This window comes from Mirounga angustirostris, unplaced genomic scaffold, assembly GCF_029215605.1.
Source record: "Mirounga angustirostris isolate CCGP_5_RB_7025 unplaced genomic scaffold, mMirAng1.0.hap1 SCAF_16, whole genome shotgun sequence".
Lineage (NCBI taxonomy): Eukaryota > Metazoa > Chordata > Mammalia > Carnivora > Phocidae > Mirounga > Mirounga angustirostris.
Genome location: NW_026991724.1, coordinates 52,581,017 through 52,596,727, shown reverse-complemented (window position 1 = coordinate 52,596,727; position 15,711 = coordinate 52,581,017). Strand labels below are relative to the sequence as shown.

Sequence of the window (15,711 nt, the reverse complement as noted above, 5' to 3'; positions counted from 1 at the left end):
CCCTGGGATCATGACCTGAGCCGAAGGCAGTCGCTCAACCGACTGAGCCACCCAGGCGCCCGCAGTGACAATTTTCAATGAACATAAATGACTGTATGTTAAGACTTTTTTGGGGGGCGGGGGAACGCCTGGGTAGCTCAGTTGGTTAAGCATCTGCCTTTGGCTCAGGTCATGATCCCGGGGTCCTGGGATCGAGCCCTGAGTCAGGCTCCTTGCTCAGCGGGGAGCCTGCTTCTCCTTCGCCCTCCCCCTGCTTGTGCTCTCTCACTCTGACAAATAAATAAATAAAATCTTTAAAAACAAAAAAAGTTTTTTTTAATATCCAAAAGGAGTATTACACCGATAAAAATACTGGTATCTCCATAGTTCCAAATGCACTGAACACAGGAACACCCGTATTATGATCCCCTATTCAACTCTTGTCCACACGGGGGTTTCTCAGAGTGGCTCTGGGTCCTGGGGGGCATAGGCAGGGCCAAGGGTGAGGCCATCCGTCTGCAGGTGGCTGCTGACATGGCCGTGTTTCCTGGAGCCCCCTGAGGTCCGCCCGCCACTTCTAGGACGTTGGGCTCTGGGCATTTTGCTGCTGCCGGCCGATTGGTGTGGAGTCCCGCCTGAGTCCTGCCCCCACCCCATGCCCACCCCCATTTCCAGGCACCTCGCCTCCCCACTGAGGGTACCTCCCCAGGATTCATCCTCTCAAATCCCGGGTTCCCTCCCTTTCATGATGAGGCCCCATGAAACCCAAAGCCTAACATTTGGCTCTCCTTGACTTGAGGGCAGGAACGGCTTCACCGAACCCTCCCAGGAGGCAAGGGCAAAACACTTGGACTCACGCTCCTGAAGCTACAGACAAAGAGAGGGCAAAATATATGTTTCCATCTTAAAGCAGCCCGAAAGTTCAGGATACGCCACCCACGTGCCTGTTCGGGTTCGGGTTAGGGTTCCCAAGACACTAAATAAACTTGCTGCAGGAGCTGCGGAGGTAAGTTCTGTATTAGGTCCACTTTGCAGGTGGCACGCTAAGGCCCAGAGAGGTTAAGTCACTTGTCCGAGGTGGCCCAGCTGGGAAGCATCGCGGCCTGGAGGCAAACACAGGTGCTGCAGCTCTGGGGCAAAGCCTGTTGGCCCCAGGGCGAGGGGGGGACACGCGACGCACCGGGCTAGGAGCCACTCTCTCTGGCCTGCCCAAGGTCAGCGGCGATGCCCACCCACTCGGGCAGGAAGGCCGCTTGGGGCTTGAAGATCCAGTGGAAGGGGGAGCCGGGCAGGGTGAAATTGGCCAGGTAGACGGTGTCCCCGCCCGCCAGGTAGGCGGCCCAGATCCCAAACGTGCCCACGGTGATGACGGTGTGGTTACACTGCGTGAGCAGCGCGAAGTCCCTGGTGGGGGAGCCCTGAAGGCCATTGCCGGCAAACACCACGTCCCCCCGGGAGGCATTGATGTTCTGCCGACACCAGGCCATGTCGTCGCTGGTGATCACGAAGACTGGGGAGCGGTAGCGGGCCCGGAACCAGTCCAGGGCCTGCTCTAGGTAGCCCCGGTCGGCGACCACGCCCTTCCACACCCGCGGCATGACGCGCACGTAGTCCCCCCGGCGCACGTGGACCCCCACGAAGGTCGACCGCCGGGCCCACTTGGCCTGCAGGCCCCGCAGAAACTTCTGGGCGTCCTCCCGCACGTAGTCGTGCAAGGTGAACTCCCGCAGGATCTCGCCTCGCAGGTGGTGGTAGAAGGTCCAGGAGCAGGGGTAGCCGGTGAGGCGCACGTACTCCCCCGGGATGTGGCGGTAGCGCTCCTCCATCCAGTCGTTCAGGCGGTAGTTCCGCCACGGGATCCTGCTGGCCGTGGCGCCGTGCAGGACCGGGAGGCTGATTCGGAAGATGGGGGCCAGCGTGCTGTGCATCTCGGCCGGGATGAAGGCCGGCCGCCCGTTCATCTTGGCCAGGGCGTACAGGGTGGCGTACTCCCCCATCTGGTTCCCCAGGCGGCCTTTGGCGTTGATGGTGAACATGCCCCCCGGCGGCAGGTGTCTGGGGAGCAGGACCATGCGGCCTGGGTAGGCCCAGGGGGTGGGCACCAGGGCCAGGCGGTGATGGGAGTGGAAGACGGTGGACACCACCAAGAGGATGAAGAGGAAGTAGATGGTGGAGAAGGAAGGGCAAGTGGCCCTGAATCCCATGATGGCTGGGGGGAGGAGAGAGGACACAGTCAGGAGTGACAGCTAGGGGCACCTGAGTCTTGTTCACCCCCAAATCATTTGTTCCCGCACTCAACTCCTCCAGGCAAGGCTAGGGGTGTCGTCCAGTGCGTCCTGACCCACTTTCTGCTCTCCCTCTACCTGCGGTTTCCCTGAGGCTGCAGCTCAGGAGTCTCGTGGGCAGAAGGAAGCGCTGGGTGGCAGGACCCCCACTCCTCATGCTCTGCCTTCTGTCCCGCCCCCCGTCCAGGTGCCCCATCTCTCCTTCTGCCAGCCCCCTTAAATGGCAGGGTTCTGTGGGCCTTGCCTCAGCTCTCCTCCTCCTCCAATATTCCAGGGCTCCTCCCTTTAGTAATCTGACCCTTTGGGAAATCTGAACACTCCTGGGCCCTCCTCAAATGTCTTGTTCAATGTGGGTCCCCGGCGAGGTCGACTGGCTCTTCCACAGGAGGGCTAGGTAGGACATTACCCTCCCTCCACTGGGGGGTCCAAGAAACGCTCTGCCCGCTGCTTTAGTTGCCAAAGAATGAGCCCCTCTTCTCCCTGGGCTGGTGACAGCTCTGTCCCAATCCTTATCACACTGCTGGCTCAGCTCTGGTCCTGCCTGGGGCCGGCCAGGTCCCAAAGCCAGAGCAGGTGAGCTGAGCAGGTACTGGAGCCTGGGCTACCGGGGAAGAAGCAGCCGCTCGGGACAAAGCTACCCACCGCCCAGGGCCACCCCCATGGTGTGTGACCTGTGCGGTTGCCCACGGCCTGTACTCACAAGGACCTACGCTTTACTCAGCTGGCTCAGTCAGTGGAGCAGGCGGCTCTTGATCTCGGGGTTGTGAGTTTGAGCCGCATGTTGGGGACAGAGTTTACTTTTAAAAAATAAGGGGGGGGCTGCACTTGGCTTAATGCTCTGCTCTCACCAGCTAGAAATTATCAATACATCAGAATAAGACACCCCATGTTTTCATCTCGGGCTCTGCGAATCCGACAGCCCGTCCTCTGCCACCTGCTGTCCTTGAGTCTCAAGAGCTCCCTCTCCTGGCTTTTTGTCACCAAAGTCTCAGAAAAACAGCGCATCACGGCTGTGGCACTGGCCCCAGCACTTACTCGCCCCATCTGCGATTCCTTGCCAGCCACCTTCCTAAAGAGTGGTGGCCAACCCCCAGCTGAACTGAACTCTTTTGGGGACAAAATGTGGCCTGACGTGACCTGCGGCTACTTGGAGACCTGACTTGATGTGATGCCCGTGTGTTCTGCTGCAGAAACGATACCGTTCGATTATGGGATGCTGCCCAGACCCCGCACCCCGCCACGGGGCCGACGCACAGATTCTGAACCACATCTGGTCCAAAGAGGTTCAGGAATGAGACTGTGGGCCTGTCTTCGCTCATTTAGACCTCATGCTCTCCTGTGAGGGAGGCGCATTGTTAGGCTTATTTAACAGATGAGCCTGCTAAGGCCCAGAGAGGTTAAGAAATCTGCCTTAGGTCACACAGCTAGGAAAGAGGGAGCGCGTGGATTTGAACCCCGGGCACTGTGGCTCAGCAATCTGTGCTCTCCATTGCTGTCCTGGATTTTTCGAGGCTTCCTGAGGGAGAGCACTCAGATGCACACTCTCCGTCCAGTTATACGGGGAGTACGACTTGCCCTGACTCGTGGGGCCTCTGTTATTTCTGGGCCACCGAGGTAGGGATGAAAGATCTCTGGAAGCCCAGAGCTGTGGGTCCCACCCTGCTGAGCCACCACAGAGCTGTGCCCCAGGGAGGTCCTGCCTCCCCTCTGGGGCACTGTGAGGGTGAAAGTGCCCAATAGTTGAGGAACTCCTCCAAAAAAAAAAAAAAAGTCTCCTTCCCAACTTGGAGAATTCTTTCCTCTCGGCGGCTTCTGCCCTTCCCCCAACACCACCCCCCAAGGCACCTTCAGGGGTGCTAATCGCCTCAAGCAGCTCAGGCTGTGAAAAACAAATGAGGAAGAAAGCTTCCCTCCAGGTCAACATTAGCTTAAGAAACTTCTTGTCCCGGGGAAGGAGGAAAATAAAGCAAGACCTAAGCCTTCTCGAATTTTCTCTGGCCATTCCCTCTGCCCTGGTCACTCCTGCCTTGATGATGCCTGGGTGGCTTGCCCTCACCACTTTCAGGTCTCAGACCAAATGTCCCCTCCAGACCCCCGCCCCTGCCCCCACTTCCCTGCTTGCTTTTGCTCTGAAGCGCCTGTCGCCTTCTGGCTCTTCTCTCGAACAGAATTACTTATTACTTTTCTGTAGCGATCTCTCTAGATTGTAAACCTGACAAGGGGGGGGGGGTGTCGTGGACGAGTTTACCCTGTTGCTTACACCGCCTGTCCCCGGAACCGGTATGCCTCCTCAGATTTGGGGGTGTCTCCGCCCCCAACCCCTTTCTCTTGCACCCTTTTTCTACCCCCTCCCTACAGCCTAATTTGAAACGCGATGTCCCTGTCCCGACTCCTGCCCAGGCTCGGCCCTCCACGGTGGTGCAGGGGGGTCCCCCGGAACCAGAATCACAGATTGTCCTGGCTGCGCCCTCCCGACCCCCAGGACAGGCTCCCGCCAGCAGGGGGGCCCCCAAATCCCCGTCAGGGTCAGGTCCACGCAGCGCCTCAATAAGCACATGCAAAGCCCTAGGCTCCCGAGACCCCTGCTCTCCTCAGCGGGAGGGGGTGGAAAGCGTTATTTTTCTAGTCAGAATCAGTGGGTCCCTAATGGTTGACAGCCACATTGGCATGAAAATTTCGTCACTGAAGTGTTGAGGCCTCGCAGGAAACTGGCCACGGGGACGTCGGCTTTGAGCTCTGTCCCTGTCTCCCTCGGGGTCCCTGCTCTCTCCCTCCAACGTGGGACGAGGGAGGCCCAGGGATTCTGCCTCCTCACTTCCTTCCCCACCGTCTTAGAAAGCCGCCCGATTCTTTGGGGTTCCCGGTGGCCGCCCAGATCCTTCCAAAAGGCAAGTGACTCACCTTAATGCTCAGTTTACCCACAGCTGACAGAAGGGTCCAGAAGGGAGGGGGTCCCCCCGCCTGGCAGGTCAGCCCCTTCCCTTCCCGATGGACCGCACCACCACGTGGTGGGCTGAGCCCGGCCGGCCTACAGCCTGCCTGCCTGCTGTGGGGAGTCGGTGGGGCAGGGGTCTGAGTGTCAGTGCAGCGGGGACCCCAGACCCAGGAAGCCCGTGGGGCCGCTGTCCCATCCTACCTGCCTTGAGCCTCCTGGGCCAGCATGCTTGGGGCTGCCCAGTTCCAGGCCCCCCTGGGGCGACATCCCTCACGTCCCACACAGTCCTGGGTGGCGTGGCTGGCTGGGGTCCCTGCGGGGAGAGCGTGGCTGTGGTTGGCGAGGGGACTGGGGCGGGGGTGGGGGTGGGGGGGAGCGGTGGTGGTGTTGGATTCTGCGGGCTCTGCTCTGAGCTCCCGCCCAGAACCCCCACTAGCCTGAGGCCTGACAACAGCCACTCAGCGCTCACTCCTGAGAGCCCACGCGGCCGCCAAGCTCCTGCGGGAGGGAAGAACACGTGAGGAGCTAACTGCAGGGGACACGCTCTTCTTGGGTGCAGGTTTGGCCAACATTAGGGGCAAAGGGTGGGGTGCGTGCAAAAAAGCCAGGGAAGAGGAGCCTGGGTCCCAGATGGACCCCCTCACGGCCCAGGCATGGGGGCCTAACGATGGGTCTGGTGGGAGCACAGCTAGACTCTGCTCCTTAAAGGGGGGTGGGAGTGGGCTCTGGCTCCCAGAGGGGTAGGGGCTAAGGGCTGGACATCTGGGTTCCCAGATGGGCAGGGGCCGGCTTCTGGATCCTCCAGGAACACCGGGGGACTCGCGGCCTGGCTGTCCAAAGTGCTAAGGGCCAGAAAATGGTACCCCGTGAACCACCCAGGCAAGAAAGGAGAGGTAGGAGATGGGGGCTCGGTCCTTAACGAGGCTGGCGCTAAGGGACAGGGCAAATGCCCGGGGCCGCAAGTGGACAAAATGGCGCCAGGCTCATTGGGAGGGGCGGAGGGTGATGCCCAAAATCCGGGGCCCAGGGAGGTTGTCTCTGCACGCGGCAACCGCAGTGGGGACACTGAGGGCTGTGAAATCAGGCTGGGGGCGTTTGTGACCCCAGCTGCACCCCCAGATGCCTCACAGACTCCCAGCCGGGAGCAAGCCAGGGGCGTGGACAGTGGGGCCCAGAAAAGGCCCCAAGGCCCCCAAACCTGAGGAAGTTCCTCATTAGGGGCTGCCAGCCCTGGAAGGGGAAGATGGGGGGAGGAGGACTTTCAGCAGTAAGTCCTTCCTAGCCCCTGCCATCCCGGGGTCTGGACTTCAGGCCCCCCTCGGACACCCTGGCATCTGGCCCTGCCCTGCCCTGCCTCTCTTTCTGCCCCCACCCTCGCCGGCACCTGCCACCCCCCACATCTGCTCCCCTTTCTAATCTGGGGACCTTAGGGTGGGTAGAGAATGCGGGGGTTCCGCTCTCCTGACCCTGAGGCCTAGGATGGCAGGTGGGAGTGGGGAGGGCTGAGATTATCAGAAAGTCCTCCGAAACTTAAGGACAGGGTCCTCCCACCCCGAATTCTAAGGGGGACTCAGGCATCTGCTTTCCTAACCCCCCTCTCCAGCTCCAGAGTGACCCAGGCTTCTAGTCCCCGCATGACCCCCTCCGGTTCCTTAGCACAGTTCTCTGGGCTTTGCACCCGGGTGGGAAAGGGTTAAGGCTGGGTGGAGGCTGGGGGTGGGTGGCAGCGGAGGAGGCTGCTGGGTTGTTTGGCGATAATCCCCCTCCGTGCCCTGGGTGTGGAGAACAAGGTTAGGGCCCCACGTGGGAAAGGGCCTCTGCTCTGATCCTCGTGGGCCAGGGGCCTGGCCTCCCGCTTCTGATGCCCCGCAAGCCCCTCCCCCGCTTCCCCTCCCCGCCTCCCCACCGACCAGGCTAGCAAGGCTCTCTGTTCTCCTCTTGCTCCCTGGGGGTGTCTCTGAGCCCCCAGGTCTGTCTCATCTGCCTGTCTGTCTGTCCTGGCCCCAGGGTCCCTGGGACTCCATTCCCGCCCCCCCGCCCCAACTCCCTGTGGATCTGGGTGTCCAGCCACAATCTGTCTGGGCCTTCCAGCCTCCCCTTATGCTCGGTCCTCTCTCCTCATGGTTCCTTCTCTGCACCTGTCCCTTCCCTTCGACTTGGGTCCCCTCCTCTCCGTCTGTCTCTGCTGTCCATGCCTCTGTCCCTTTCTCTATTTCTTTGTCTCTGCTCTTCTTCATCTGTCTCTAAGTCCCCCTCCCCGCTGTGGTCTGTCTAGGTTTCTCCATCTGTCCCCACCCCTTGCCCTCTCCCCAGGGCCCCCACCCCTCGACACTGACGATAGCTCTGGGGTGTTAAGCTTCGGATTAGTTCAGGCAAAATTCTCAATTTTGCTTGCGTTCTTTTCCCTTTGGGTTATGTAAACAGTAATTCTCCCCAGATGGAACTATTTTCCTCGCTTAGAAGCAGCCGGGGAGGGGGCTTGGGCAGGGCTGGGGGTGGAATGCCAGGGGTTCCTCAGAGAGCCTGGGGGCGGGGACCGGGGTGGTGGCCGACCCATGAGGGCAGCCTGAGGCCCTCAGCCTGATCACTCCTCTCCTCTCCAGGTACTTGCTCTGCTAGGACCATGCCCGTGACCTTTGCCCTCTTGCTCCTCCTGAGCCAGGCCACCACCGCAGACCCATGTTACCATCCAGGTGGCCGCCCCCGCTTCTGCCTCCCACCAGTGACCCGGCTGGCTGGCATGGCGGCCTCCTGTCCCCAGGCCTGTGCCCTCTCCCTGGGGGCGGACCTCAGCCCCCGGGCCACCTGCAATGGCAGTCTAACCCTGGCCCTGGGTGGCCCCTTCCTCCTGACGTCCATCAGCCTGCGCTTCTGCACCCCAGGATCCCCAGCCCTGGTCCTGTCTGCCGCCTGGGCCACCGGAGGTCCCTGGAGATCGCTGTGGCGCAGACCCGCCTGGCCTGGGGCCTTGGGGGGCCCCGAGAAGGTGACCTTCCGAGCCCCACCGGGCCCTAAATCCAGCGTGGTGGTCAGTCACCTCCGCATGGAGTTCGGGGGCCGGGCGGGGCTGGCGGCGGCTGGAGTGAGGGGCCGCTGCCAATGCCACGGCCACGCAGCCCGCTGTGCCGCCCGCGCCCGGCCCCCCCGCTGTCGCTGCCGCCACCACACCACCGGCCCCGGGTGCGAGAGTTGCCGCCCGTCCCATCGAGACTGGCCCTGGCGGCCTGCCACGCCCTGGCACCCCCACCCTTGCCTGCGTGAGTCCTGGGCCCCCCTCTTCCTGCCCTCACCCACCCCCAGCCCGGCCCCCGCCCGACTCTCCAGCAGATGGTCCCTGGTCCCCACGGGCAGGGTGCTCTCCCCCTCCCTAGGGCGCCTTGCTCCTCGCTTCACCCCCACTGTTCCTGAGCTGGTTCCCTCTCTTCCCCTCCCCCACAGCCTCCCACCTGCACTCCACCTGCCTGCCCCAGTCCCTGCCGCCCGCCCCCCACATCCAGTCTCTGCCCCACACGCTATCAGATGCTGGTACGAATAACATTTCCTGCGTGAGCGTGGGGAGCAAGGCAGCAGGACCTCCCGATGCATCAGACCCACCACACGGGGGACGTATTTGCTCATTAAGTACATATGTACCGATCACCTGCTATGTACCAGGCGGGTTTTAGCATCAGGTCCGTTTCATAGACGAGGAGACTGAGTCTAGAGGTGAGAAGTCCCTTGCACAAGGACACACAGCTAGTGAGTGGCAGGTCCGAATCTGAGCTCAGGGAGTCCAGCTGGGGGGTGGGGGTGGGGGTGGGAGGGGGTCTTGGCTTTTCCCTGTCAAGCTCCTGTCAGGGGCCGTCACGCTAGGTGCTCTAGGGTGACAGATAGGCACAAAGGCTTGGCAGCGAGCCAGCCAGCCACCCTGGGCTCAAATCCCAGCTCCTTTGCTTCCCAGCTGTGTGACCACAGGCAAGTGACTTGACCTCTCTGTGCCTCCACCTCCTCGCCTGTAAAGTGGGGACAGTAAGAGCATTTCTTTCACAGGCTGTAGTGAACATCCAATGGGTCGATATGCACGCTTAGAATAAAGCTTAGTGTGGTACCTGGCACTGAAGAAGAGCTTGCTTCGCATCTACCAATGTTATCACTCCCCAGATGAAGAAGGGGGTCCCCCCGAGGGGATGCACCACTTGCCTTAAGGCTCAATGCCAGTAAGGGGCAGTGCGGGGCCTGGACTGAGGGAGACAGACCTTCCTAGATAATGGGCGATCCACGGGGCCATGGAGCTTAGACCAGTGCTCCCCAGGCCCAGTCCACACCCTCTCCCCTCCACCGTGTTTCCAGACCTGGAGCTCCCAGAGTCTGGGCCCTTCTCCATTGCTCCAGCAGCCCCTCCTCAGAGACAGCCCTCCTTCTTCCACACCAGCCCGCAGGCCTGGCTAGAGGCTCTGAGTGTGGTACCAGGCCCTGGGAAGTAGCTCTACTCTACCAACAGATAGACACACACACACACAAACACACACACACACCCCTCCTCTCCCTCCACCCTCCAATTCTTTACCCCCTCCCTCCTCTCTTTCTGCCCTGTCACGTGGAGTAACTTACAGCCCATCCCACCATCCTTGGCTCCCCACTCTGTCCTCATCCCCACCGGGGTCTTCCTAGACCCTCTGTCCCCACCACCTCTGGCCCATTCCCACCAGCCAGATCTGAGGCCCCTGTGGGGTGGGGGCTGGGAGGAGGGGAGACTCACATTGCCTGGGGGTGGGACTTGGTTCATCCTGGGCCTGGGCACGGCCTGGGAGCTGGGAAGGTTGTCCCTCTGAGGATCACGTTGCCCCAGGCTGAGCATGGCACTGGCCTCTGAACCTGGGTAAGAAGCCGACAGTGTTGGGATAAAGCAGGGTCTCGGACGGGGTGGGACCGAGTCCTGTGGCAGAGCTGCCGGCTTTATAGGCATGGTGCTCTGAACCCCTTCCCACCACCTGAGTCTTCCAGACGGAAGGTCTGGTCAGAAAGAATCCAAAGGCTGATTCTCCCCACCAATAACCTGAAGAGTACTGCTACCTCTTAAGGCCCACGACAAGCCTGGGCGAGAGGGGCTGAGCTCCCCACTGCACAGGAGGAAACCAAGGTTTAGGAAGGCGAGTCGTTCTTCCAAGAACACACAGATGCCTCGGCGTCATGACCTTCCCGCTGCTGGCCCTCTGTGTTCCCAGCACCTGTCAGCCCAGGCCTCCCGAACCCCTTGGGAGTCAGAAACTCCTTAAACCTCTCCCAAGAATGGTCCACGAAGCCCCTCCCGCAGCATCTCACTCAGAAACGCTGGCTAGAGACACAGATGCCTGGGCCCAGCTGAAGGCCTGGGGGTGGGCCCTGGAAGCTGTGTGGTTTCTTCTTAACGTTTCCCAGTAACTGAGAAGTAGTTTCCCAGTAACTGAGAAGTAGTTAAGGTTCGAGAGTGGCAGCAGCCCCACCGATCAGCGCTCTGCAGGAACACACGCGCGCACGTAAGCCGCCCAGAATCCTCACGCCAGCCGTGGGCCCCGCTGCAGTCTGGTTGCCAAGAGCACGGACTCTGAAGCCAGAAGCCCTGGGTACTGAGCCTGCCTGGGACTGCCCCTGAGCTGCGTTACTTTGGGCAGATGACTTCGCCTCTCTGCCCCCGTTTTCGCATCGGTAAGATGCAAGCCTCACGGAGCCGCTCTGAGAAGGAAGCACGCCGAGCCCCGAACGCCTGCTCTGCGTCACAGGCCCTGGGTCGAGCCCTTTATATCCTTTCGGTTTCCTTTCAACCTCACGGAGTGGACACTGTGACTGCCGTCTTACAGAGGAGGAGACCGAGCTACAGAAAGAAGTCACTTGCCCAAGGAGCACAGTGGGGAGCAGACACGTGGGGGGGGGGCGCTGACCCCACAGCCCATGCTCCCGGAGTGGCCACTCCTCCCCGAGCCCCCAGTTTCACACAGACGTTCAGGAGGTCCGTTGGGCCCCTCAGGCTCGCCCACTCCAGTCCGGTGCACCCACCTTAAAGATGAGAATGAGGAGGGTCTGGGACCTCTGGGGGGGGGCGGGGGGGGCAAGCTGGGGACCGGGAAGGGAAGGTGGGAGCCTGACGCGCCTGCCCCGTCCTGTCTCTAGCCTGCTCCTGCAACCAGCACGCCCGACGCTGCAGGTTCAACTCGGAGCTCTTCCGGCTGTCCGGCGGCCGGAGCGGGGGTGTCTGTGAGCGGTGCCGTCACCACACGGCCGGGCGACACTGTCACTACTGCCAGCCGGGGTTCTGGAGGGACCCCAGCCAGCCCGTCACCAGCCGCAAGGCCTGCAGGGGTGAGTGCGGCCCGAAGCCTGGCCCAGAGGGAAAGGATGCAGGGCCCGACGCCTGGGGCTGGCGGGCGGGGGCGGGACTGGGAAGGAGCCTCTGGGGCCCTGACACCCCGGGTCCCCAGCTCCTCTCCTCATGTAGCCTGCCAGTGTCACCCGATCGGGGCCACGGGGGGCATCTGCAACCAAACCAGCGGGCAGTGCCCCTGCAAGTTAGGGGTCACCGGCCTCACATGCAACCGCTGTGGTCCCGGCTACCAGCAGAGCCGCTCTCCCCGGATGCCCTGCCAGCGTGAGTGACAAGGGGCGGGGCTGCAAGTCCTAAGTGGGATGGGAAGGGGACATCCCAGCTCTCCAGTGGGCAAGGATGCTGACGGCCGGGTCCCTGGGAGATGGGAGCTAGAGGCTGGAGGTCCGACTCTGGGCCTCTGGGGGAGGTGGGGACTCAAATTCCAGTCTCCTTGGTCTTGGGAAGGAGGAGGCTAGGAGCCTGGACTCCTGAGTCTGAGGGAGGAGGGGGCTGCGGGGGGGGTCTACATTCCTGGATCTGAAGGAAGAAGGGACTAGGGACCAACTCCAGGTCCTGGGAGGAGGAGGGCAAAGGGCGCTCGCACTCTTGGGCCATAAGGGAATAGACATGGGGTCTGGATGCCTGGATTCCTGTTGGGGTGGCGGCTGCAGGGGAGGGGGCACTAAGGTGAAATTTCTGCTTTGGTCTCTCTCAGGAATTCCAGAGGCAACAACCCCCCCTGCTACTACCCCTGGTGCTTACAGCTCCGGTAAGACAGGCTGGCGTGGAGAACGCTGACAGCAAGTGAGATCAGGGATGGGTTGCTTGGGCCCCCAGGTGGGGATCCAGGGGTGGCCCACTGAGCCAAGTCCCAAGGGGTGGGGCACCCCAGTTGTCCATCATAATGGAATGGGGGGATGGGCAGGGTTGGACGCTGCGGTCCAGGCCTCCGGAACCTACTGCAGACGACCTAACCCTCCCCAGACCCTCAATGTCAAAACTACTGCAATGTCTCGGATACCAGGGTACACATGAGCCTTCAGAGGTACTGCCAGCAGGACTACGGTGAGTGCCGGGGAGAAAAATGGCCGGCAGCTACCCAGGTGTTCTGATGATTCGCTCAGACCTTCTCCACCTTCAGCTCTCTCATCTTAAATGGGAAGGGGGACTCTAAAGGACCCTTCCTGATCTAGGACCTAATGGGACAGAAGACAAAGGGGGCAGGGGCAGTGGAGTGGGGGTGTTCCCTATCTTCCTATGTCTCTTCTTTCCCCATGTTCTTGGCCTCCTTCAGCCGCACATCTTTGAGGGAGAAAGGGGACCTCCTGGGGATGGAAGGACAAAGGGGTGCTGGTTGAATGGAGGGTCCTGCCTATCTTAGACACTTTCCGCCTCCCATCAGGGTCCCAAATCCTGAACCGTAGCCCCACTCCCCCAGAGGCTCGGCCCCAAAGTCCCCTAATTCATCAGGTCACACCAGTCCACACCAGCCCCATGACCTCAGGGCCTATGCCCTCAGGTAACTCAGATCTCTTAGATACTCAGGGGTGCAGCCCAGCCCTTGAATCCAGACCAGCCTGTGACTTCCCTCAATGGTATAAGACCCCAGGCCTCTCTTCTCTGAGAATCATCATCTGGCCACTGGTCTAGGACCTGGAAGATGGAAACTTCTCGTCCTGCCTCCCACAGGGATCTTCTGCCCCATAGACTTAGCTTGTGAGCCAGAGTCCTGCCCCCAACACGTCTCACCTCACCCCTTCAGAGAGCACATGTTTCTGAATCACCACCAGTATGACCTCAACCCTCAGGTTCTAGGTTCTGACCTCCTTCTGGCCCCCAGATTCGTCCCAGAGCCCCTCCCTGAGCAATACCCTTTTCCAAGGGCTCTGCTTCTGACATCTTTTGACTCTGCCACGTTCAAGACCCTAGACCTGCCTCTTCTGCCTTGTTCCCAGCCACACACACTGTAGCGTCCCCCTAGTCAACCCTCCCCACACTTTAGGTCATTTTGGCATCTAATGCTCCCAGTATAAACCCCAACCAAAGCGTCCCCACATGGCGTGTCCCATGTTCCCAGGCTCCTCTCTCTGTCTGGCCTCCCCTCCACAGGAGGAGCCCTCCATCGTCCCACCCTTCCTGATCACAATCCTGGCACCCCACCTCACACTCCGTAAGCCCTGCCCTCCTTGCCTCGACCAAGTCTCCTCCAGCAGGTTCCAGCACTCACGACACAGGGCCAGACCCCCAGACCTCTCACCCTCAAACGTCTAAGGTCTCTCTCCTCCCTGAAGGGTATCCTGGGAGCCCACCCCCGGGTCTTGCCCCCCACCTCCCCACCGTGCGGACCCCGCGTGACGCCGGAGGCTCCCCCAGCCCGGGCCTGACGGCAACGCTCCCCGCAGTTCTCCGCGCGCAGGTGCTGGCGTCGGAGGCGGCGGGCCCGGCGTGGCAGCGGCTGGCTGTGCGCGTGCTGGCCGTGTACAAGCAGCGGGCGCGGCCGCTGCGCCGCGGCGGCCAGGACGCCTGGGTGCCCCGCGCCGACCTGGCCTGCGGCTGCTTGCGCCTGCAGCCCGACACCGACTACCTGCTGCTGGGCAGCGCGGCCGGCCGCCCCGACCCCGCGCGCCTGGTCCTCGACCGCCACGGCCTCGCGCTGCCCTGGAGGCCACGCTGGGCCCGGCCTCTGCGGCGGCTGCAGCTGGAGGAGCGCGCCGGGGGCTGCCGCGGCCTGCGGCCCCCCGCCCCAAGCCCAGGGCCGGAGCACCAGAGCCGAACCTGGGCGCCTCCGCTGCCGCCGGAGGAACTCGGGAGCGACCGTGAGGTGAGCCTTCCACTTCGACGGCGCGTCCCTCAGCGAGCCAATCAGACGCCGTGGAGCCCCTGACGTCACTGGCACGCGCCAGCACCGTGCAGGCCGAGGGACAACCCCACCCCCACCCCCACCTCCACCCCGCAAGGCGGCAAAACGCCCGCAAGGCTTCTGGCGTCGGGCCAGGACTTTTGGCCTGTGACCTGCGCGGCTAGTCCCCTAATAAAGTCTTAAATCTTGGGGGAATTTCGGCTACAGCACCCGATATGTGCTGGGAGGGTCTCGGAGAGGCAGATGAAGTAAACCTACGCACCCGACGGACGGCTGTGCTCCCCGACAAAACGCCTGATCCAGTCGAAGAGCTGGTATGACATCCCTGCGCGCTAGTGAGATCTGTGTTGCCTGGCGATTGGCCAGAAGCCAGTGGGAGGGAGGGTGGAGAGAAAAAGGCGGGAAATGCGCCGAAGGAGAGGACAGCGGTGCCAGATTTCCAGAAAGTTCCACACTTAGGCACTTTGTGTTCCTGATGGGTCCTAGGATAGCCTCTGAGAAAGGAATAAAGGGACTTGGAGTGAATGTCCAAAGAGGGTTCCGACCCAGCTTCATCTGGTCTTGGAAGTGCAGCCTAAACGCTTTCCTGAGAGAATAGCCAATTGGGAGCCACAGAGTGGTATGGCATCACTTGGTGCTGAGCAGAATTCTACTCCCGCCCAACAGCTGGGTACCTACAGGCCAGAGGAGTGGAGCTAAAAAAAGCAGTAAGTACTAGGGCATGGAAGGTTGTCATGGCCTAGGACCTTCCTTGCCACCCTGACCTCTGCCCCCTGCAGCCGCAATGGACAACACCATTTCAAATTTGGGTGATCTTTGCAGGAGAGTCCCTGAGGGAGTACTTTGAGGGATTCTCAGAGGAAGGGATATGACTTAGGGTCCATTTGGGCCTAGAGGGCAACGTTGTTCCTTCCCCGAGAGGAAAGTGGGCCTCTCCACCAATGGAGAGTCAGGATGGGCCATGATGTCATAGGGTACTAGAAAGAGAACAGGCCCTCCAGTCAAGGTTCTGCTATGCAACTTATGAGACTGAAAGAGGCAGGAAATAGCTTCCAGGAGGTGACTGTTTAATCCCCAAGCCACCGATAATATCCTGTATCTGGGAAACTTGTCTTTGGCTTCAGCTGGGTCCAGGTTGGGGGCATCTCTGAAGCAGGAGTTAGGAGTCTTTAAGGGATTTCCCTTTTCTTTTCTTTCTTTCTTTCTTTTTTTAGAGATTTTATTTACTTTAGACACAGAGAGAGAGTATGGGGGGAGGGACTGAGGGGGAAGGAGAAGGAGAGAATTTCAAGCAGACTCACGCTGAATGTGGAGCCTGAGGTGGGGCTCGATC

At 61.1% G+C, this 15,711-nt stretch overlaps 1 protein-coding gene across 5 annotated transcripts; it reads right to left on the bottom strand.

Annotated features, from left to right (window-relative positions):
* LOC123855054 (galactoside 2-alpha-L-fucosyltransferase SEC1-like) lies at positions 1–14,388 on the bottom strand. 5 transcript variants are annotated; one of them, XM_064581112.1, is made up of 4 exons: positions 14,294–14,385; positions 9,938–10,053; positions 5,401–5,512; positions 1–2,188 (listed from the first exon to the last, which is right to left on the bottom strand). In XM_064581112.1, the coding sequence occupies exons 2-4, from the start codon at positions 10,034–10,036 to the stop codon at positions 1,164–1,166; spliced, it is 1,236 nt and encodes a 411-aa protein (XP_064437182.1). In that variant the 5' UTR covers positions 10,037–10,053; positions 14,294–14,385; the 3' UTR covers positions 1–1,163. The 5 variants fall into 5 exon arrangements, with proteins under 5 accessions (XP_064437182.1, XP_064437180.1, XP_045746379.1 ...); XM_064581110.1 differs by lacking the exon at positions 14,294–14,385 and adding an exon at positions 14,103–14,274; XM_045890423.3 differs by lacking the exon at positions 14,294–14,385 and having other exon boundaries at positions 9,938–13,790.
* Between the last annotated feature and the right edge of the window lie 1,323 nt (positions 14,389–15,711).